Source organism: Rana temporaria, chromosome 6 (assembly GCF_905171775.1).
Source record: "Rana temporaria chromosome 6, aRanTem1.1, whole genome shotgun sequence".
NCBI lineage: Eukaryota > Metazoa > Chordata > Amphibia > Anura > Ranidae > Rana > Rana temporaria.
In genome coordinates this window covers 3,382,939-3,406,997 of record NC_053494.1, presented here as the reverse complement: position 1 = coordinate 3,406,997, position 24,059 = coordinate 3,382,939, and the positions used below count along the sequence as shown (strand labels likewise).

Below are 24,059 nucleotides of genomic sequence, written 5' to 3'. Positions count from 1 at the left end.
ATTTCCGCATTCTAGGCGTAAATAAGCGTTCACGCCCCTAGCGGCCGGCCTAAATTGAAAGCTAAGATACGACGGCGCAGGCCGTTGTATCTTAGCTAGATTTAAGTGTATCTCATTTTGAGAAAACACTTAGGCCTTGTACACACGAGGGGACATGTCCGATGAAAACGGTCCGCTGACCATTTTCATCGGACATGTCCGCTGGGAGATTTCGGTCTGATGGTTGTACACACCATCAAACCGAAATCCCAGCGGAATGGCGATGACGCGGCGACGTGCGTGACACTGGAAGGTCAATGCTTCCACACATGCGTCGAATCACTTTGACGCATGCAAGGGCTTTCGGCTGAGCGGACATGTCCGGTGAGTCGTACAGACGACCGAACATGTCCGACGGACAGGCTTCCAGCGGACATGTTTCTTAACATGCTAAGAAACCTGTCCGATCCGCCGGAAAATTGTCCGGTCGGCTGTACACACGACCGAACATGTCCGCGGAAACTGGTCCGCGGACCAGTTTCAGCAGACATGTTCGGTCGTGTGTACGAGGCCTAAAAGATACGACGGCTTAGATTCAGAGTTACGACCGCGTATCTACTGATACGCCGGCTTAACTCTTTCTGAATCTAGCTATATATCTGTGTTCACATATTTTACCGGTCACAGGGTCTACACAGGACTGGATAGGCTGTTGATGTTATGTATGGTTATGACATTTATATACGGTACCTTTGCCCTAAAATAAGTCATTTACGGTGTTGCTCACATCACTTGTTAACCATTTACCTATTGGTTTGTAGCTAGTACATCTAGCACACTTATTGCTATTAGCTAGTTTTAATAGCCAGCTGATCCACTGGACACAGTGGGAAGCATTTCTCCTCTATTACTTCAATTTTTCCTATCCCTTCCAACACTACAGGGGGGAACACAGACAGTGCCATTACCCCCTCCATTTTATCTTTTGTTATTCTAGTATTTCCTTAGGGGAATATATTAGGGGGGGGGGGGCTGCAGTCTTTAATCTGGTTCAGTAGTCGTCTCCTTAAAGCGGTGGTTCACCCTAATAAAACATTTTTTTTTTCTATCATTAAATTAGGCATAGTAGTGCGAGCTACAGTATGCCTGTATTTATTTTTTTAGCCCGGAACTCACTGTGCAATCCTAGCGAGACGATTCCGACTCCCCGCGGGAATGGGCGTTCCTATCCAGAGGCAGCATGATTGACGGCCGGCTATGGCGCGTCATGCTTCTCCGGAAATAGCCGAAATAGGACTTGGCGCTTCACGGCGCCTGCGCATAGTCTGTGCGCAGGCGCCGTGAAGAGCCGAGACCTACTCCGGCTATCTTCAGGGAGCGTGACGTGCCATAGCCGGCCGTCAATCATGCTCCCTCTGGATAGGAACGCCCATTCCCCGCGGGGAGTCGGAATCGTCTCGCTAGGATTGCACAGTGAGTACCGGGCTAAAAAAATAAATACAGGCATACTGTAGCTCGCGCTACTATGCCTAATTTAATGATGGAAAGTTGTCAATAAGGGTGAACCACCGCTTTAAAGCGGATCTCCCACGCCAAAAACGATTTTTTTCTTAATGTCTATTTAAAAGTTAAATGACCCTAATTTGCGCAACTCACGTGTCCTGTCTCCCCCGGTCGCTCCGCTGCTATCCAGTCTCAAATAATAACTTTTATTCTTCCTTCCGGTTTCATCTCCATTTTAACTGTGGGCATAAGCCCACAGCCCCGGCACTTCCTTGTTCCGGTGGATGCTGATGTCCCTGCATCCACCGCTCGATCTCACGCATCAGTATCTGTCTAATGGAGATTTTTCAAAACGCCCGCCCTCCTTCCCTTGTTTACATCCGCGTCACTTCCTGCTAAACAAAGTCGCGCGATGTTTGCTGTCACAGGGCCAGATATGATAATTGGGGAGCTATGAGACAAGCTCCCAGAAGACACAGCGCGGGACAGGAAACCACAGAAAACCCGACGGAAACCAGAGGGGCTGCAGACCGGAAGCCATACCAGTTCAGATGGTATAGTAAAACTTTTTTATATAAAACTATCCGATTTAGAATTGTTTTGGAGCATTAGAAATGTTGATATTTAGTTAAATTCGGGGTGGAGCTCCGCTTTAAGCTCAGGTTTGAAATGCCTCCGGCCACTTGCTGAATTTCTCCAGAAACGGATTGCCTCACACCTTACAATTTTTGTGACAACAGCTAATCAAAGAATTATTGTTGAAATACCTCGACATTCCATGAGAGCTCAGGGTAAGTAAGTTCAGTATTTCACTGTCTGTAGGTATTGTAATAAAACATCTCTCTGCCGATAATGAGCAGAATTATTTACCGGTCACAAGAAAAAAAAATCAAACTAAACTGTCTCAACTACTGTTTTTTGTTGCATATATTTGCACATACAGTGACATAGGTGACCGCGATATTGTGTCAATCCCACTGCTTTTATCAGCGAAATTGACCACCTACGAGCCCTGACACGGGAGATGACATACGTCCGACTTTCAATGAACGGGAATCCGACTTGGATTTCCGCCAATTCCAGGCACTGTGTTTGGTATGATTTATAAAGAGGGAACTCCCCCCAAAATCCATACCAGACCCTTATCTAAGCACGCAGCCCGGCCGGTCAGGAAAGGGGTGGGGACGAGTGAGCATCCCCCTCCTGAGCCATACCAGGCCGCATACCCTCAACATGGGGGTTGAGTGCTTTGAAACAGGGGGGGCGCCCTTCGGCTCCCCCACCCCAAAGCACACTGTCCCCATGTTGATGAGGACAAGGGCCTCTTCCCGACAACTCTGGCCATTGGTTGTCGGGGTCTAACCCTAACCCTTTAATAAGTCCCAGGTCCAGGCCCCCCACCCTAGGTGAATGAGTATGGGGTACATCGTACCCCTACCCATTCACCTGGTGGAAAAAAGTGTAAAAAAAACACACTACACAGGTTTTTAAAGTAATTTATTAGGCAGCTCCGGGGGTCTTCTTCGACTTCTCCGCTCTCTTCTTCTGCTCTCCAGTGTCGTCTCCACGCTCTCTGGTTCTTCTCCCGCTCTCCGGTGCCTTCTTCCTACTGCCGGGCTCCTCCGCTATCTTCTTCAAGCTCTTTTACTAGCGCGGCCTGGTCTTCTCCTTCATCTTCTTCTCTCTTCTTTTCTTCCCGATGTTGACACAATTCTCCCTCCCGCTGTAATGCCGGATACGCGTGCGCAACTATTTATATAAGCCTCTTATGACGTCACAGTCCCATCATGCTTCTGGTGGTGATGACATAAGGGGTGGGGTAATTATGTTGTCACCACCGGGAGCCTCATGGGAATCCGATAAGCCCCCCGCCCACAGACCCCCAACAACCAATGGCCAGGTTTGTTGGGAAGAGGCCCTTGTACTCATCAACATGGGGAAAGGGTGCTTTGGGGTGGGAGGGCCGCAGGGCACCCCCCTCTGCCCCAAAGCACCCACCCCCCATGTTGAGGGCATGCGGCCTGATACGGTTCAGGAGGGGGGCGCTCGTTCATCCCCACCCCTTTTCCTGACCGGCCGGGCTGCATGCTCAGATAAGGGTCTGGTATGAATTTTGGGGGAACCCCCACACCGTTTTTATTCTTAGTCTTTACATTACATCTGTCAGTAAGGAAGCCCGCTGACAGATGATGACTCATGGTTGTTAACCAGTTCCCGACCAGCTCACGCAGATGTACTGCGGCAGAATGTCTCTCCTTGGCGAAATCCCGTACATATACGGCTTTGCCCAAGAGAGCCACCAGAGGGCACGCAAGCGCCGCCGGAGGCACACAAATGCGGCGCTGCATAGTGGGGAGCCTGATGCGCGTGGCCGGTGGGCGCGAACGCCGCCGGCCACGCGCAATCGCGTGCACGAGAGCCAGCACAGGAATGTGTGTGCGTAAACACAAAAATACCTGTGCTGTCAGAGGAGAGAAGACAAAGTAGAAACAGCGATCTGTCATCTCTCCTAGTAAGTCCCATCCCCCCACAGTTAGAACATATCTAGGAAACACACAGAACTTCATGTAGGAAGAGTTTACTGGAATAGGAAGGGTCCTAAACATAAAGAGGATTTGTGGTAGGATCATAATTTTAAACATTTTTAAACAAAGCGTCGATTTAACTGACAATTGCGCGGTCATGCGACATGTCTCCCAAACCAAATTGACGTCCTTTTTTTCCCACAAATAGAGATTTCTTTGGGTGGTTTTGATCACCTCTGCGGTTTTTATTTTTTGAGCTATAAACAAAAATAGAGCGACAATTTTGGAAAAAAAATAATATTTTTTACTTTTTGCGATAATAAATATCCCAAAAGATATATAATTTTGTTTTCCTCAGTTTAGGCCGATACGTATTCTTCTACTTATTTTTGGTAAAAAATCGATTGGTTTGCGCAAAAGTTATAGCGTCTACAAAATAGGGGATAGTTTTAAAGGATTTTTATTAATATTTTTTTTTTTACTACTAATGGCGGCGATCAGCGATTTTTATCATGACTGCGACATTATGGCGGACAAATCGGACACTTTTGACACATTTTTGGGACCATTGTCATTTTTAAAGCGATCAGTGCTATAAAAATGCACTGATTACTGTGAAAATGACGCTGGCAGTGAATGGGGTTAACCTGTAGGAGGCGCTGTGGGGGTTAAGTGTGTCCTAGGGAGTGATTCTTACTGTAGGGGGGCGTGGCTGGGCATGTGACGTCATTGACCGTCGTTCCCTATGATAGGGAACAGACGATCACTGACATGCCACTAGGAAGCACGGGAGAGGTTTGTTTACACTTACCTCTCCCTGTTCTTCAGCTCTGTGAACCGATCACGGGACACCGGTGGTCCCATGGGCGCGGTCATGGAGCTTCGGAACGGGTCGTGAGAACACACACCAGATATTCCAGGGTGTGTGCGTATGGCTTCAGCTAGTGGCTCAATAACTTGGTTGAAAATGGATAGAGACAATGGACATCCCTGTCCGGTTCCATTAGATATCAAAAATGATTTGGAAAGAAAGCTTGAAGAGTAGACCCTCGCAGATGGATTGGAGTATAGAGCCATAAAGGCTGATAGTATTGTGCCTGAGAAACCAAATTTCAGCAATACCTGGTGCATATATCCCCAATCAATGCGATCAAATGCCTTCTTTGCATCTATAGATAGAAGCAGGGAAGGCGTTCCTGTTCGTTCAGCAAGGTTGGTTATGTTCAATAGTTGCCTTGTGGCATCGGGAGCCTGGCGTCCTATGATAAAGCCGGTTTGATCTGGCTGGATCAAAGATGGGAGAATTCCATGAAGGCGCCTTGCTAATAGTTTAGTAATAGTAGTGTTGAGTAATGAAATTAGCAGGGAAATCTGGACCTTTGCCTGGTTCAGGAAGGGTGACTATGTTAGTTGACAGCATCTCTTCCGGAAATAAATTAATTCTGAGTATCACATTCCTAGGTATCTCGGCAAAAAGGAATGAGGGTTTAGGAACTTGGTTCATCCTATCAATCATTAGGTCTGCGGAAGTGAGATTCAGTGTGACTGCCAAGAATATATCTCTTACAAAGTGAGGTAATTGTGCTGATTGGAGTGATTCCGGGATTTTCAGATTGTTGCTACGAGACCTATCTTTCAGGTCCGCTCATTTTGCATTTATCCAGGTAAAATGTTCTGTCTGTGCCATGTGGGAGTCTAAAAGGGTGTTGTGATTTTAAGTAAGCTCAGTTAAAGTGGAGGTCCAGCTGTTTAAAAAAAAAAAGTCAGCAGCTACAAACTGTAGCTTCTGACTTTTAATTAGCCCACTTACCTGTCCAGGGTGCCTGTGATGTCGGCCGCCCGAGGCCGATACGTCCTTCGGATTGTGTTTGCCGGTGCCGCCATCCTCGCGGCTTCACTGCCTATTTCCTACTGCGCATGCGCAAGTCGCACGGCGCTTTGTGAATGGGCGGCTCTCTTCTGGGACACACATAGGTCCCAGAAGACATCGCTCCCCATTTCCCAGGAGGCAACATGAGGAGGAGAAGAGAGAAGATGTCCGCGGAATAAGAAGTGGCAGATTAGGATGGCCTGCCTAGCAACAGCCATTTCTGGTAAGTATAATTCATTTTTTTTTTTTTTTTTAGCCTTTTTGCATATTTTTTTTTTTTTTTTTTTTTTTTTTTTTTAGGGTGGACCTCCGCTTTAATTAGTTCTACACATGATCCACCTGGTCCCCCAGCTCTTGGATCTCAGCTCTGTGTTGGTTGATGCATGTCAGTATGTCAGCTTGTAATGAGGCTCTGAGTGAGAGAAGCACTGTGGCCGAAGACTTCTTGCAGCTTTTTGGCAACAGAAGCAGAGGCTGGTGGACTTCAAGGGCTCTGTTATTCAGAACTACCCCGGTGAGTGTCAGGTGCTCCAGGCTCAGATGGGGAAAGCATGCAGAGCAGCCGCCACACCCCCAACTTTTATTTTTTCCACAGAATAACCTTCAGCCATACATGTACACATAACTCTATGCAGTATGTGTCCTGTCATTGTTGTGTGGGTTTATTTATCTTTAAAACGTCCTCATCCCTCTTTTTATCACACAAATGTATGTTTTTTAAATTGTTTTACCTGTATTTTCATTATTAAATATTGTATTATTATTTGTATACATTTAAATTTGTGTTTAAGTTTTTTATTTTTTTTATCTTTTTTTTTTCTTCAAAAAATAAAGCAGTAGTAAAGTCATACAAACTCGCACATTCCCACAGCCCATACAGAGAACAACCACGATGAGACTTTCAGAAGTCCCACATAGGACGGATAAAATGTTAAACATAAAGGTGTACCATGAGGTCAACAGTTCAAAAGAAATTAGGATGCTTAGTGATGAGCCTATGCAGACACCGAGGGGGGAATTGGGGGGGGGGGAGTAGGAAAAGGGGGGAGGGGAAAACAAGGGGGTAAAGGAAAGAACAATATGCCGATCATAATAAATAAAAAAAACATTTTATCAGGACATGTCCCAGGCAACAAGGCTCAAGAAGAGCGTAAGTAGTCTAACAAAACTGAATAAGTTATCAGAATCACAGCATGTGTTTATCATTTTTCCAACTTTTTTGCAGTTAAAATGTTAGGTTTTTGTGATGTAAAAAAATAAGACAAAGATAAATCATTTTTGGAAATCATGAGTTTTCGCCAGCACTTAATGCCCACATTTTTTTAAATGGCAGAGAAATGAAGATATTAGAATGGTCCAGACTTTGATCGAAGGCAAAATCCCTCCGATAGACTCCCTTGGTATAGAGTGCAGAAATATGTGGATAAAATATCAACAATTTCGCACATATAGGCCTCGTACACACGACCGAGAAACTCGTCATAAAAGAAACATTGTTTTCCTCGACGAGTTCCTTGTCAGGCTTGTCGAGGTTCTTGTCAAGCTTTCTTTGCATACACACTGTCAAGACAAAATCTCGTTGTTCTCAAACGCGGTGACGTACAACACGTACGACGGCACTATAAAGGGGAAGTTCCATTCCACTGGCGCCACCCTTGGGGCTTCTTTTGCTAATCTCATGTTACTGCGTGTTAAGTAACAGTTTGGTGAGAGACGATTTGCGCTTTTCAGTCTGTTACAGTGTGACAAATGTGCTATCTCCATTGCGAACGCTACTTTTACCGAAGGTGCGCTCCCATCTCACACTTTATTCTGAGCATGCGTGGGTTTCTAAGCATACACACGAACGTGTTTCTCGTCGTAAACCAGCCCGACGAGAAACACGACGAGGAAATTGAGACTCCCGACGAGAAAAAAGAGAGCTTGTTCTCTTTTTTTCTCGTCGAGATCCACGACAGTTTTCTCGATAAAAAACATACACATGACCATTTTTCTTGGCAAAAAAGCTCTGCCAACATTTTTCTTGATGGATTTTGCCGAGGAAAACAGTCGTGTGTATGAGGCCATACTCAATTATTAATAGAAAAAAGGGAAACTCGATAGACCAGGTACCGATTTCAAGCAGTTATTAATACAGGAGGAAAAACCAACTCATGTATTAACTGCAATATACCAATACCTCCTCCCAAAAAATATACGAAGACTAGAGGGCACTGGCAGGCCTGTTGCTACAGGACAGGCAAACCAAGCAATTGCTTGGGGCCCTGTGCTGTCCGGTGGCCCCTCCCTCTGAACTCGCTCGCTGCACGGGTGAAGGAAAGAGGATGTGGGTGTCGGAAAAATCAAGAAGAACCAAGAAGTCATCTTCAGTAACCGCCTAACCCCCCCCCCTGCACGCTTCTCATCTTACAAAGTTATTTTCGGCGGGAACCCCCCCTCCCCCACTGCTCAACTTGAATAAACTCAGCAGCACAACCACCCCCCCCCCTGCGCTTCTCAACTTGAATTAAACAATTAAACTCAAAAGCACCCCCCCCCCCCCGCTTCTATACAAATGTTGTTGTCCATTTTGCTTGGGGCCCCCAAATTCCTTCAAACGACCCTGGGCACTGGATCTACTACAAAACAGCTATAAGAAGAACTAACTTATATAAATAGATGGGAGGAAGAATTGGGAAGGAACATTCCCAGATTGGACTGGGAAAGAGCCTTTCTAATAGCAGACAAACTATCAATATCTAGTAGAGATCAGGAGAGGAACTATAGAATTTTAGCGAGATGGTACAGATGCCCAGTAGATATGCATAAAATGAATAGTGAAAATGATGAGACATGTTGGAGATGTCACAATGAAAAAGTACAATGAGGTAGATTCAGAAAGCAATTGCGTCTGCGTAACCATAGTTACGCAGCGCAATTGCTTAGTTGCGCCGGCGTATCGACTGCTCCTGATTCAGAGAGCTCGATACGCCGACTGCAGCCTAAGATATGACTGGCATAAGGCTCTTATGCCGTCGTATCGTAGGCTGCATTCTTACGATGGCCGCTATATGGCGTTCCCGTAGTGGTCAGCGTATAGTATTGCATACTAACGCCAATTCACAACCCTACGTGAGCCCTGCGTACGCAGTTTACGTCGTTTACGTTAGTCGGGTTCCGCGTAAGGCTGCCCATGCTATTAGCAGGGGCAGCCAATGCTAAGTATACCCGTCGTTCCCGCATCGCAATGTTTGAAAATTACGTTGTTTGCGTAAGTGAATCGTGAATGGCGCTGGACGCCATTTGCGTTCACGTTGAAGCAAATGACGTCCTTGCGACGTCATTTGCCGCAATGCACGTCGGGAAAGTTTCCCGACGGAGCATGCGCACTACGTTCGGCGCGGAACGCGCCTAATTTAAATTATCCACGCCCCCTACGGGATCATTTAAATTACGCGCCCTTACGCCGGACATTTTTAAGGAGCGCCCGCGCAAATTACGTAGCTACTGCTTCATGAATGAAGCGTAGCGCACGTAATTTACGGAGGCGCATCGTTAAAATGGTACGCTGCGCCTCTGTAAGAGGGCGCAATTCGTACCTGAATCTAGCCCAATGTCTCATATTTGGTACTATTGCCCTGAAGCATTGACATTCTGGACCAAGATCTATAGCATACACCACAAAGTTACAGGGATCAATGTTCAACCAGTTGTATGAGCTTCCCTCTTGTCCATGACCCCCGGGTCTATAAAGACTAAGGGCATTTTAAGACACATGCTGGTAGCAGCGCGCACAGTTATAGCCCGTAACTGGAAGAAAACAGGGATGCTTTCAATTGGAGAGTGGGTGTGCCAAATGGGCGAGATGCAAACCCCGGAGATGGCAATAGAAATAGAAACGGGCCTTGAAGAAAAAACTTTGAGGGCAGCAATGGGAAGAGTTTAGAACCACATAAGAATCAGCATATTTGTAGAGGGCTTTTTGTCAGGGAACCCCCACCCCTAGGCCGCCCCCCCCCCCCTTATCTAAGTCCCTTCCTTCCTTTCCTCTATTCTGCCCCCCTCTTGTTTTTTTTTCTTTTTCTTTGTAGTAGGGTTATGTTGTTGTGTAGATGTTGTGTTAGGTAACAAAGACCAGGAGAGAACTGGTATGGACATGAAATATATTGCAATGAAATAAATTGCACTATGGAGTGGGTGTGTAATGGGCAGTAACTAATATTTGTATTGTTTTTTGTGCAAAATTTAAATTAAAAATGAATAAATAAAGATTATAAACAAACATAAATCATTTCAGAACATTTTTCTCTAATGTGACCTATAAACTTTACAACTCAGTTAAAACAAGTGTTGTGTCTCAAAAAATGGCCTGGTCATTAAGGGGGCAGATTCTTCTGGGGCTGAAGTGGTTAAGTGTTAGCTCCCTGTGCACACAATAAACATTCTTCGGTCAGATGCTGCTCTCCCACTAAGGCCTCGTACACACGACCGAGAAACTCGTCGTAAAAAAAACATTGTTTTCCTCGACGAGTTCCTTGTCAGGCTTGTCGAGGTTCTTGTCAAGCTTTCTTTGCATACACACTGTCATGACAAAATCTCGTCGTTCTCAAACGCAGTGACGTACAACACGTACTATGGCACTATAAAGGGGAAGTTCCATTCCACTGGCGCCACCCTTGGGGCTGCTTTTGCTAATCTCATGTTACTGCGTGTTAAGTAACAGTTTGGTGAGAGACGATTCACGCTTTTCAGTCTGTTACAGCATGACGAATGTGCTATCTCCATTACAAACGCTACTTTTACTGAAGGTGCGCTCCCGTCTCATACTTTATTCTTAGCATGCGCGGGTTTCTTAGCATACACACAAATGTGTTTCTCGTTGTAAACCAGCCCGACGAGGAAATTGAGACTCCCGACGAGGAAAAAGAGAACTTGTTCTCTTTTTTTTTCTTCGAGATCCATGACAGTTTTCTCGGCAAAAAACATACACACGACCGTTTTCCTCAGCAAAAAAGCTCTGCCACCAAGTTTCTTAATGGATTTTGTCGAGGAAAACGGTCGTGTGTACGAGGCCTCACAGATCTGTCTGACAGCGAATGCAGGAGATAAGACAGCTACTGTGTTACCTGTTTGTTGTTGTTTTGGCTTAAAATGTTACACTGAATGCTCACTGTGATTGGCTGTCAGAGTGACCATTCAATAAGGAAGGCTTCTGACTGGCTCCCGGTCATGGGATCATCTTTCTACAGACACCGGGTCTCACGCTGCGCATAGGAGTGAGCAGGGGAGATAAGAAACTGCAGGACGTACAGGAGACGCCTTGTGTATAGAGGAGGCGGTTTTATGGACGTTTGTAAGACACCAAGGGTAGGCAACTGGGTAAGAAAGGACAAAATGATCTCTGAATTAACAGGCTCATAGCAGAAATGTGAATATTGCTCTGGTCCATAAGCGGTGAACAGGTGTCATAAGAAAGGACCCCATGCAGGGGGTCAAGTCCTGGGGAAAAATGTGTGGGAACTCCCACTCAAGTTCCACTCCCCTACCAAAAAAAAAATAAAAAATGATACGCTCATATGCATAATTACTAAACCGCATGTTTTTTTTTTCCTATCCACTGTACCTTAGTAATCCTTTATGTTCCTTTATGTTACTGGCCGCTTCCTGTATATGGATTCATCGGGTAGTGTGCGGGTATTCCGTCACTTCCTCGATGCCGCAATGTCTCCTGTTTTTTTTTTGTCATTGTTCACAGGAGACATTGCGGAGGTCTGCCGCGAGTTATCGCGGGATTTAGAAAGAAGCAAGTTCTTTCTAAATCCCGCGATAACTTGTGGCAGACCTCCGCAATGTCTCCTGGGAACAATGACAAAAGCTCCCAGGAGACATTGCGGCATCGAAGAAGTAATGGAATACCCGCACACTACCCGAGGAATCCATATACAGGAAGCGGCCAGTAACATAAAGCATTACTAAGGTTCGCCTGCCCCTGACAGTGACTCGAGCTGGGCATCGCTGCTTAGTGAAGGGTTGGCTCGGGCGGCTCGGCTGCTCTAGTCCTGCAAAGGGAACTGAGTTCCTGCTGTGAAAAAAGTGCAGGAACTCCGTTCCCACGCGTTCCCGCAGGACTTGAGCCCTGACCCCATGCTATACCATTGTCCAAAAAAAAAAGCCAACCAATCACAAATCTATTTAGATGTCATTTATTATATCAGTATGATATTTATTGAAAAGCATTTCTACAATATTTATTTCTATTCCAAGATAATATTGTTTAGCGATAGTTCTGATATTCGCCTAAACAAAAATGATCACATAAAATTACCATCTAAATACAGTTCTGAATCATAGGATTCCCCTATTCCCCCATATACAGTGTATTTCCTATTGATTCCCACTATTATTTATACATTGGAGGAACGTCCTACTTTGGCCAAGTTTTTAGTCTTATAGATGTTGCCAAATTGTTGACCTGCCTTTGTCTTTTTTTTCCTTCTTCTGGCAATGCTGGTCAGCAAAGCTCTCACACGTTTATCGATGTGTTTGTGTTGAATTGAATCGGCGTGCCAGGACCTCAGATTGTAGAAGTCCTCCCAATATTTTACCATCTCGCCAAGACGTTGTCTGCAGTGGAGGATCACGCTTTGCTTTGATTATTTATAGACCCCCTTCCCCAATATGTACAGTTACACCGATCTACAAATCTGACACCAATCCACATCGATGGGTCAGTATGATTCTAGCACAATAGCAACAGGAAAAAAATGGCAGAGATGAAAATCTTTGCAGTTGGTACAGCAGTGCCTGGAAGAGAAAAACAAAAATCACAATTTTAAAAAAAAATCTGTAAACATTAGATGACAATCACCCAATCTGTACACTCTTTTCCCAGTAAGACAGTTTTAGAAATTTCTGTAGTGAACCCAGTGGCAGCTGGTGTTTTTTTTTGTAGGGGGGGCAGCAAACAGCCACCTACCCCCCCTGAGCAGCACACAACTACCCCCCCAAGCGGCACACAACTACCCGCCCAAGCAGGACACAACTACCCCACCAAGCGGCACACAACTACCCACCCAAGCGGCACACAACTACCCCCCAAGCGGCACACAACTACCCCCCAAGCGGCACACAACTACCCCTCAAGCGGCACACAACTACCCACCAAGCGGCACACAACTGCCCCCCAAGCGGCACACAACTACCCGCCCAAGCAGGACATAACTACCCCACCAAGCGGCACACAACTATCCCCCAAGCGGCACACAACTACCCGCCCAAGTGACACACAACTACCCCCACCAAGTGGCATACAACTACCCCCCCCAAGCAGCACACACCTACCCCCCAAGCAGCACACAACTTCCCCCCAAAGGGCACACAACTACCCCAAGCAGCACATCCAGTGGCCAGTGGAAGGCAACGTGTAGCGGCTCGGCTCTGCTCTGAGTCCTGTCCTACATGGCGGCTTCCAGCTTCTCCCCTCCTCCTCCTCCTCCTGGGCGTCCAATAGGAACGTTGGAAGGTATACATTCACCACAATGTTGATTTCCAGAGGAACCACTATGGATTTCTCACTGAACCCTGAGGTTCTGCAGAACCCCAGGTTGAGAAACACTGCCTTAGGATGTTCTTGGGTTCGATTCATTGTGAGAAATCTTCTATATACCACCCTTGGGAGGGGACTTCCTTAGATAAGACTCTTACTTTGTCTCCTAGAGAAAGACCTTCATGTTTCTGAAATTCCACCTAACTTGTCAGAGTGTTTGTCAGGAGCATATAGCGCTCCTGCTCCATCACAGCTGCAGGTCTCATTCCAGCATCCTTGTTTTGGTTGTAAGGCATTCTCCCTGTATGCTTGTTCACCACCCCAATCGCGTTCTCCGATCCACTGACCAAAATCTACTCCAGATACCCTAAGCCAGATACAAGTCCAAAGGAGAACAAAGATTTGCAGTCCAAGGACCTAGACTATGGAACACTCTACCAACCAGCAACCGGTTGGAGGTGAATCACCTGGCCTTCAGAAAAAAACTCAAAACCCATCTTTTCTGAGGGGAAAAGTACAGTAGGGAACGGATACTAAGCGCCCAGAGGCGATTCAGTTCGCATGTGTTGCACTATATAAGTTTCTCACTCACTCACTCACTCACCTGCAAGGTGATGGATGTAGCTAGTCCCTGGGTGGAGACCAAACCTGATTTAAGCCAACCAAACATGCAGTATCATGCTTGTATTATTTTATTTATCACCTGCTAGTTTGGATTCCCTCGTTGGCAACCTTGTATTGGATAGCGCATACGTTTGGAACTCTGCCTGCCTTTGGCTAGCCTCTGACTTTGTGTGAATATCCTACCCTGACCCCCGACCTGTATCTGAACTTTGCCTCTGCCTTCTACTTATCCACCTGAATTTGTGTTGCTGATCTCTGCTTGTACCTTGACGCCTCCTTGTCTGCTGTCTATGCCTGCATCTGACCATGTGTTACCAACCCGGCTTGTCTTACCGTGTACACTGTGTCTTATCTGCTCTGCATGCACCTGCCTGCCTCCTGCTGGAGCATTCTCTATTGTGGGCCACCAGTCTTCCTGCACCAGCCATTGTCACTGCCCACTTCTGCTTTCTGCCACCAGCCCTGGATTTGCTGGTTCTGCCAACACCTGCTGTCCAGCTATCCGGTCCATCTTGGTGAAGCAACAGCTACATGAAAGACTGTACAGAAATTCGTACATCACTGTGCTCTCACGGCCACTCAGGGGCGGACTGACCATTCGGGCACTGCCCGAGGGCCCCATGCCACTAGGGGGTCCCATCAGGGTTGCCAGCCTAAGTAAAACCATTAGATTATAGCTGCCCCGCCTCTCCAGTACCTTTTCAGTGTGTGTATGTGTACTCTGTGTGTATGTATACTGTGTGTGTATATTGTGTGTCTGTGTGTGTATACTGTGTATGTATACTGTATGTGTGTATGTATACTGTATGTGTGTGTATACTGTGTATGTATACTGTGTGTGTGTGTATACTGTGTATGTATACTGTGCGTGTATACTGTGTATGTCTACTGTGTGTGTATACTGTGTATGTATACTGTATGTGTGTGTATACTGTGTATGTATACTGTGTGTGTGTGTGTGTGTTTACTGTGTATGTCTACTGTGTGTGTGTATACTGTGTATGTATACTGTATGTGTGTGTGTTTATACTGTGTATGTATACTGTGTGTGTGTATACTGTATGTGTGTATACTGTGTATGTATACTGTATGTGTGTGTGTGTTTATACTATGTATGTATACTGTATGTGTGTTTATGTATACTGTATGTGTGTGTATGTATACTGTATGTGTGTGTGTTTATACTGTGTATGTATATTGTGTGTGTGTGTGTGTATGTATACTGTATGTGTGTGTATGTATACTGTGTATGTATACTGTGTGTGTGTGTGTGTATACTGTGTATGTATACTGTGTGTGTGTGTATACTGTGTATGTATACTGTATGTGTGTGTGTTTATACTGTGTATGTATACTGTGTGTGTGTGTATACTGTGTATGTATACTGTATGTGTGTGTGTTTATACTGTGTATGTATACTGTATGTGTGTGTGTTTATACTGTGTATGTATACTGTGTGTGTGTATACTGTATGTGTGTATACTGTGTATGTATACTGTATGTGTGTGTGTGTTTATACTATGTATGTATACTGTATGTGTGTTTATGTATACTGTATGTGTGTGTATGTATACTGTATGTGTGTGTGTTTATACTGTGTATGTATATTGTGTGTGTGTGTGTGTGTGTATGTATACTGTATGTGTGTGTATGTATACTGTGTATGTATACTGTGTGTGTGTGTGTGTGTGTATACTGTGTATGTATACTGTGTGTGTGTGTATACTGTGTATGTATACTGTATGTGTGTGTGTTTATACTGTGTATGTATACTGTGTGTGTGTGTATACTGTGTATGTATACTGTATGTGTGTGTGTTTATACTGTGTATGTATACTGTGTGTGTGTATACTGTATGTGTGTGTGTGTGTGTATACTGTGTATGTATACTGTATGTGTGTGTGTGTTTATACTATGTATGTATACTGTATGTGTGTCTATGTATACTGTATGTGTGTGTATGTATACTGTATGTGTGTGTGTGTGTTTATACTGTGTATGTATATTGTGTGTGTGTGTGTGTGTATGTATACTGTATGTGTGTGTATGTATACTGTGTATGTATACTGTGTGTGTGTGTATACTGTGTATGTATACTGTGTGTGTGTGTATACTGTGTATGTATACTGTATGTGTGTGTGTTTATACTGTGTATGTATACTGTGTGTGTGTGTATGTATACTGTATGTGTGTGTATACTTTGTGGCCCCATAATCTATTGCCTGGGGGCCCCATAATCTTCTATTGCCTGGGGGCCCCATAATCTTCTATTGCCTGGGGGCCCCATAATCTTCTATTGCCTGGGGGCCCCATAATCTTCTATTGCCTGGGGGCCCCATGAGTTGTCAGTCCGCCCCTGCGGCCACTGTTACATCATCGATGGTATCTGAGCCGGGGCCGTACTAGAGGCCTTCCCACTGCCATCAGGTACATGACGATGCCTGACCCCCTGTGTTAGGGGGTTAGCATGACAATGTTTGCAAGGAACACCCCTGACCCGGAATAGGGACACAGATTATGTATTTAGTCTTCTTTCTTCCAATGTCTTACTCCACCAGCCAACCAAGCGTGATCCACTTTGAATAAAATATAATTGATTATAATATTTACTTACCTCCACCAGAAGAGAGAGCAGCTAGAAATAAAATGCAAAAAATAAATAAAAAATCTGATTTTTTTTTTCCATAGCAAAAGTATGTTACTCATTACATTTCTTCTATATAATATGAAATATATATACTGCTCATGCATTGGAGCCTTATATGTGCTGGGAACTACTAATATCAAGACAAATTCGCATGTATTCCGAGTTTCTAAAACCCCACCCACTGTCCCCATCTACATCACTAACCCTATCTCCAAATGCCAACCAGATCCTCCTCTCCGTTCCTCCCAAGACTTTCTGCTTTCTAGGCTCCCTCGTCACCTCCTCTCATACTCAACTCCAGGACTTCTCTGGAATTCCCTACCCCAATCTGTCCGACTATCTTCTGCTCCATCCACTTTTACACAATCCCTGAAAACCCTTCTCTTAACTGTATTTTCCTTTTCTCCGTCAACTTATCCCTCACAGCCAGGGCCGCCATCAGGGGGTACCGGCAGTACACCTGTAAGGGGCCGGAGGTCCCCAGGGGCCCAGATGGCAACCCCTTTTTTTTATACATTTTTCTTTTATTAAAGGGCCCAGAGGTCCTTAGGGGCCCCCCATCAGGGGGTACAGGCAGTACACCTGTAAGGGGCCTGAAGGTCCCCAGGGACCCAGGTGGCAACCCCTTTTTTTATACATTTTTCTTTTTTCTTTTATTAAAGGGCCCAGAGGTCCTTAGGGGCCCCCCATCAGGCAGTACACCTGTCAAGGGCCCGGAGGTCCCCAGGGGTCCAGATGGCAACCCTTTTTTTTTTATACATTTTTCTTTTATTAAAGGGCCCAGAGGTCCTTAGGGGCCCCCCATCAGGGGGTACAGGCAGTACACCTGTAAGGGGCCTGAAGGTCCCCAGGGACCCAGGTGGCAACCCCTTTTTTTATACATTTTTCTTTTTTCTTTTATTAAAGGGCCCAGAGGTCCTTAGGGGCCCCCCATCAGGCAGTACACCTGTCAAGGGCCCGGAGGTCCCCAGGGGTCCAGATGGCAACCCTTTTTTTTTATACATTTTTCTTTTATTAAAGGGCCCAGAGGTCCCCAGTTCCCCGGATGGCAGCAACCCCCCCCCCTTTTTTTTATATTTTATCTTATATATTTTTTTTTATTATTATTCTTTCCTTTACCTTAGTGCAGTCCTCCTTCACTTACCTCATCCTTCCATTTTGCTTTTAAATGTCCTTATTTCTTCTGAGAAATCCTCACTTCCTGTTCTTCTGTCTGTAACTCCACACAGTAATGCGAGGCCTTTTCCCTGGTGTGGAGTGTCGTGCTCGCCCCCTCCCTTGGACTACAGGAGAGTCAGGACGCCCACTAACACACAGCTCCTTTCTCTATCTGCAACGTAGAGAGCATCTTGACTCTCCTGTAGTCCAAGGGAGAGGGTGAGCACGACACTCCACACTAGGGAGAAAGCCTCGCATTACTGTGTGGAGTTACAGACAGAAGAACAGGAAGTGAGGATTTCTCAGAAGAAATAAGGACATTTAAAAGCAAAATGGAAGGATGAGGTAAGTGAAGGAGGACTGCACTAAGGTAAAGGAAGCTATTTTGGAAACAACATTGTACCTTTACAACACCTTTAAGGTTTAAAGTGATACTATGGGTTCACATTTTTCTTTTTAAAAATAACAAACATGTCATACTTACCTCCACTGTGTAGTTCGTTTTGCACAGAGTGGCCCCGATCCTCCTCTTCTGAGGTCCCACGTTGGCTCTCGCAGATCCTCCCCACAATAGTTAAACTCCTCTGGGAAGATCCCTCACAAGGGGGTGACCTTGCGGGCGCGCTCCCGTGTCATACATTCGGCCATAGCTGCCAAGTGTATGGCTTGGCCCCACCCACCGGTGGCCGTGTCATTGGATTTGATTGACAGCAGCGGGAGCCAATAGCTGCGCTGCTATCAATCTATCCAATGAAGAGCCGAGAAGCTGTGGGGAGAGTGACGCGGGATCGCACCCACGGAAATTCGGGGCTCAGATAAGTAAAACGGGGGAGCTGGGGGACCCTTTACAACCCCTTTAAGAGAACATGAAAGATTTGTACCCTCTTTTTGAGTTTCTGGGTATGTTTTGCAGTTGGTTTCACTGTTTTTATTTCTTATTTATATATGAAAAATCTTTCAAATAATGACCAAATGAACCAAAAATTTCAAGCTTACCTACAGTAAACGACTCAGCGACTGAAAGTAAAATAAAGAAACAATTATTATTATTATTATTTTTCATTTTGCTTGCTATTTTTTTATAACTTTAACGATTTATTGAAACTATAAAATATATAATTTTTCTTGTCAATTACGTTTAGTTTATCAGATTATACAGTGCCAGCTACTAAAATTAAGACTAGGTCATTATGTCCAATTTTCTAAAAACCAAGGAAGAAATATAATATAAAAGGAAAAATTAAATGGCGCATCATTACTTCTTTCAACAAGTTTTTTTTTTTTTTATCTTAAGTCATATTTTAGTCTGTTGACCGCCTTTCTATAAATAATGGGCTGGATTCAGAAAGATCAGCGGATCTTTCTGCTGGCGTAACGTATCTCAGATATGTTACGCCGCCGTAACTTTGGGTGCAAGTTCCGTATGCAGAAAGAACTTGCGCCCTTAGTTACGGCGGCGTAACATATGTGTGGCGGCGTAAGCCCGCCTAATTCAAATGGGGATGTTGGGGGCGTGTTTTATTTAAATTTTAGTTGACCCCGCGTTTTTTACGTTTTCTTTTAACGGCGCATGCGCCGTCCGTGAAATATCCCAGTGTGCATTGCTCCAAAGTACGCCGCAAGGACGTATTGGATTCGACGTGAACGTAAATTACGTCCAGCCCTATTCGCGAACGACTTAAGCAAACAACGTAAAGTTTTCAAAACTCGGCGCGGGAACGACTTCCATACTTAACATTAACTACGCCTCATATAGCAGGGGTAACTATAAGCCGGAAAAAGCCTAACGCAAACGACGTAAAACTCTTATGCCGCGTACACACCATCACTTTATGTGATGAAAAAAAACGTCATTTTTAAAAACGTCAATTTAAATGACCGTGTGTGGGGAAAACGTTGTTTTATGTCTTGTGAAAAACGACAAAAAGCATGCTTAAATTTTATGTGTCGTTTTTCAAAACGTAATTTTTTGTTTCACAAAAATTGACCGTGTGTAGCAAAAAACTACATTTTTAAACCCGCGCATGCCCAGAAGCTAGTTATGAAGCAAGCTTCAATGGAAAAAAGTGGTGAACGTAACCGCGCTTTGCTAGAACATTGTGAGAAAAACTATGGTGTGTAGGCAACTTCGTCTTTGAAAATTGAAGTTTCAAAAACGTTGTTTTTTACTTCACAGAAAATGTCGTTTTTTTTCATCACATAAAGTGATGGTGTGTACGGGGCATTACACCTGTCGGATCTTAGGGAAATCTATGCGTAACTCATTCTCTGAATCAGGCGCATAGATACGACGGCCGGCACTCAGAGATACGACGGCATATCAGGAGATACGCCGCCGTATCTCCTATCTGAATCCGGCCCATACAGTTAATCACATTTCATGGGAAAATAGTGCAGTCTGCTGAGATAAAATAAAGGGAAGGTGGAGGAGCGCAAGGTCTCTAACATTCACCCGCTCTGTGATGTCATCATGGGGGAGGGGAAGAGGACTCCAGCGACAACCTGTGAAGCTCTGGTGACCTCCATGCCCAAAGAGAGTTAAGGCAGTGCTGGAAAATAATGGCGGCCATACAAATTTTTGACACCTTGGGCCCAATTTGGACATTTTCACTTAGGAGTGTACTGACTTTTGTTGCCAGTGGTTTAGACATAAATGTCTGTGTGTTGGGTTATTTTGAGGGGACAGCAAATGGACACTGTTATACAAGCTGTACACTCACTACATAACATTGTATCAGCCAACCCCATCAAATCATTCTCTGCAGCTATTACCTTTAGTACCACCCCCCTCCCTTTAGAATGTAAGCTCTACGAGACAGGCCCTCCTGTACCTTCTGTACTGAATTGTACTGTCTTTTTGCTGTCCCCCCACTACATTGTAAAGCGCTGCGTAAACTGTTGGCGCTATATAAATCATATATAATAATAATAATAATAATAATATCCTAGTCTTAGTCTGTAGGGTTCAATATTGAGTTGGCCCACCCCTTGCAGCTATAACAGCTTCACCTCTTCTGGGTAGAGGGTTTTTCACTGTGAGGGTAGTAAGGATGTGGAATGCTCTTCCACAATCGGTGGTGTCAGCGGGGGATATTTTTAAAAGACTCTTGGATGTGCATCTTCCTGAAAACTGTCATGGATATGCAATAGTCTGGCAGCTTACCTGTTTCCATCTGTCCATTAAGAGGCCTGACTCTGTTCTGGTTACCTTCTTATCTCCTCTACTTTCTTTATGGCCCCACCCAGGCCATCCCAGGAAGTCTATATTAACTGTTGCACTACAGGCCTGCAGTGCTGTTTAACAGTGTTGTTTGTTTAAGTTCCTGTCTGCAGTGTGCTACGATTATCTTCCTGTGTACCGTTTTTGGCTTGTCCCTGACTTCTCCTGTTTGCCTGTGCCCTTGACCTTTTGCCTGTCCCTCGGTTACCCTCGTCTGCCTGTTGCCCTGACCTCGGCTTACCCATCACTTCCGTTTGTCCTGCTTGCTGCTTCCCCTCTCTCTCTGTGGAGCGTGACCTAGGGGATCCCAGGGGTCGCGACCTGGGCCCAGCTGCGGCGAAGGCCATCCTCACCACTAGAGGCTCTGGTGAACACAAAGCTGGGTCTTAGACTCCGCTCCCTGGGGGATCTTGGGTTCACACTTCCTCTCTGATAGCAGCAGTCGGCTATAGGGTTCACTACCCTGAGGTGCATCCCTGACCCCTACGGGGTGCACTTGTCACCTGGCCACAGGTGACGTGACAAAAACAATATACAGGGTATATGGGAAATTATTTTCTAAATGCACACACACCAATGCAGGTTGAACCGGGTGGACTATTGTCTTTATTCAACCTTACAACCTGAGTAACTGTGAGCCAGGCCTTCTTGTCCAACATCAGTGCCTGGCCTCACAAATGCTCTTCTGGAAGAATGGTCAAACATTCCCATAGACACCCTCCTAAACCTTGTGGACGGCCTTTCCTGAAGAGGTGAAGCTGTTATAGCTGCAAAGTGCGGGGCCAACTCAATATTGAACCCTCCGGACTAAGACTGAGATGCCATTAAAGTTCATGTGCGTGTAAAGACAGGGGTCCCAATACTTTTGACAATATATTGTTTGTATAGGATACATCAGATATTTCCAAAAAATATTATTTATTAGAAATAAGTATTACCTTTCTGCTTTACAGGTCCAAGAGTCATATTTGTCACTTCATTGTTGCCGAGCGAAGAAGATCTCGTGGAAGGACAACTCTAAAATCAGAAAATGGGTCATCAAATTCTTACCCAAAAACAATAATAGGAATGTTTCTCACCCTTACTGGTTCCATATTACTATATACATAGCAAAGAGTGGAGATTTTATGTGTTATTGTTTGTGATTATAAATAGTTTTTCCAACTTTTTGAAAAAAAAAGCCTTAAAGGGGTTGCATCCTATGCATTAAGGTGAAAAAACATCCGATGGTACCGCCCCCCCCGAGCCCCCGTTTTACTTACCTGACCGTTCGAAATTCCCGGGCGCGTCCATGTGATGTTCTTGGTTTCCCAGCCTGGCCGTTGATTGGCGGTACTCGGTGTTCGCCTATCACGGAGTCCGAGGACGAGAGGGCCTCCGTGATAGGTGGACACTAAACACAGTGGGCCAGATTCAGGTACCGCTGCGCACTTCTTAAGGAGGCGCAGCGTCCCGTTTTTGCCCTGCGCCCCCACAAATTATCTGCGCTACGCTTCATTCACGAAGCAGTAGCCACGTAATTTGCGTGGGTGCTCCTCAAAAATGCCCGGCGTAAGGGCGCGTAATTTAAATGATCCCGTAGGGGGCGTGGATCATTTAAATTAGGCGCGTTCCCACGCCGAACGTAGTGTGCATGCTCCATCGGGAAACTTTCCCGTTGTGCATTGCAGCAAATGACGTCGCAAGGACGTCATTTGCTTCAAAGTGAACGTAAATGGCGTCCAGCGCCATTCACGATTCACTTACGCAAACAACGTAAAATTTAAACTTCGCGACGCGGGAACGACGGGTATACGTAGCATTGGCTGCCCCTGCTAATAGCAGGAGCAGCCTTACGCGAAATCCGACGAACGGAAACAACGTAAACTGCGTACGCAGGGCTCGCGTAGGGTAGTGAATCGGCGTTAGTATGCAATTTGCATACTATACGCTGACCACTACGGGAACGCCCCCTAGCGGCCATCGTAAGAATGCAGCCTACGATATGACTGGCATAAGAGCCTTATGCTAGTCATATCTTAGGCTGCAGTCGGCGTAACGAGGTTCCTGAATCAGGAGCATTCGTTACGCAGACGCAATTGCTTTTTGAATCTGGGCCAGTGCCTCCTGGGAAGCTGAGTGTTCCACCTATCACGGAACAGAAGAAGTAGGAAGCGCGGCTTTTGAAAAATGGACGGCCGCGATTCTGCATGTCTTAGGATAAGGTAAGGGATGTAAGGTTACCGGCGTATAAGACGACCCCCGACTTCTAAGAAGATTTTAAGGGGTTAAAAAGTCGTCTTATACGCCAGAAAATACGGTATGTTAGGCACATTCAACCGCAGATTCACCGTCATGTCCAATCTTCTATCCAACTGTTGTCGCAACAAAATGAAAATGAAGCATTTTTTATGTCGGATCTTTCGGATTTCGGATTCTGAGCGTTCGTTATCGTTTGTTAAATTCAGGGATCTTCAAACTACGGCCCCCCAGCTGTTGCGGGAACTACAAGTCCCATGAGGCATTGCAAAACTCTGACATTCACAGACATGACTAGGCATGATGGGAATTGTAGTTCCTGAACAACTGGAAGGCCGTAGTTTGAGGACCCCTGGTTAAAACTAACGCGAAAATCCCCGAAATTCGGACGAAAACGAATGCCTATAAAATATCGGTAAATGCATTTTAACAGCCCATACTCACAGTTGCGCACACTTTGCTGGAGGTGTCACACAAGCCGACCTGACAGTGTAAATAAATCTGATCGAATCCTCCCAGAAATTTGAACACTTGAAGGGAAAAGCGACCTTTAAGGGACACTCCATTTTCCAGCACAGAGATCGTTTGGTCGTTCTTGTTGGGGCATCTAAAAGTGATGTCATCAGACGAGGATTAGAACGTGTTCAATAATATCAAGATATAAATGTGATTCATTTCCATTCATTAATATAATATTTCCTGGAGCAGTTTTCCTGATCTGCTTATATCATTTTTGGATTGTTCTCCACCAATTATTAAATTCTAACAAA

The 24,059-nt window shown here is 45.2% G+C and overlaps 1 protein-coding gene across 1 annotated transcript in view; it reads right to left on the bottom strand.

The window, feature by feature from the left end:
- Positions 1–12,325: 12,325 nt before the first annotated feature.
- The window catches only part of LOC120942910 (uromodulin-like), a 41,269-nt gene continuing 29,535 nt past the window's right edge, over positions 12,326–24,059 (bottom strand). Inside the window, exons 15-19 of the mRNA XM_040355862.1 lie at positions 23,734–23,896; positions 21,990–22,068; positions 18,828–18,848; positions 16,641–16,661; positions 12,326–12,660 (exon numbers count right to left, since the gene is read on the bottom strand). Coding sequence (XP_040211796.1) covers positions 12,596–12,660; positions 16,641–16,661; positions 18,828–18,848; positions 21,990–22,068; positions 23,734–23,896 — 349 coding nt within the window. The 3' untranslated portion in view covers positions 12,326–12,595. The remainder of the gene's footprint in view (positions 12,661–16,640; positions 16,662–18,827; positions 18,849–21,989; positions 22,069–23,733; positions 23,897–24,059) is intronic.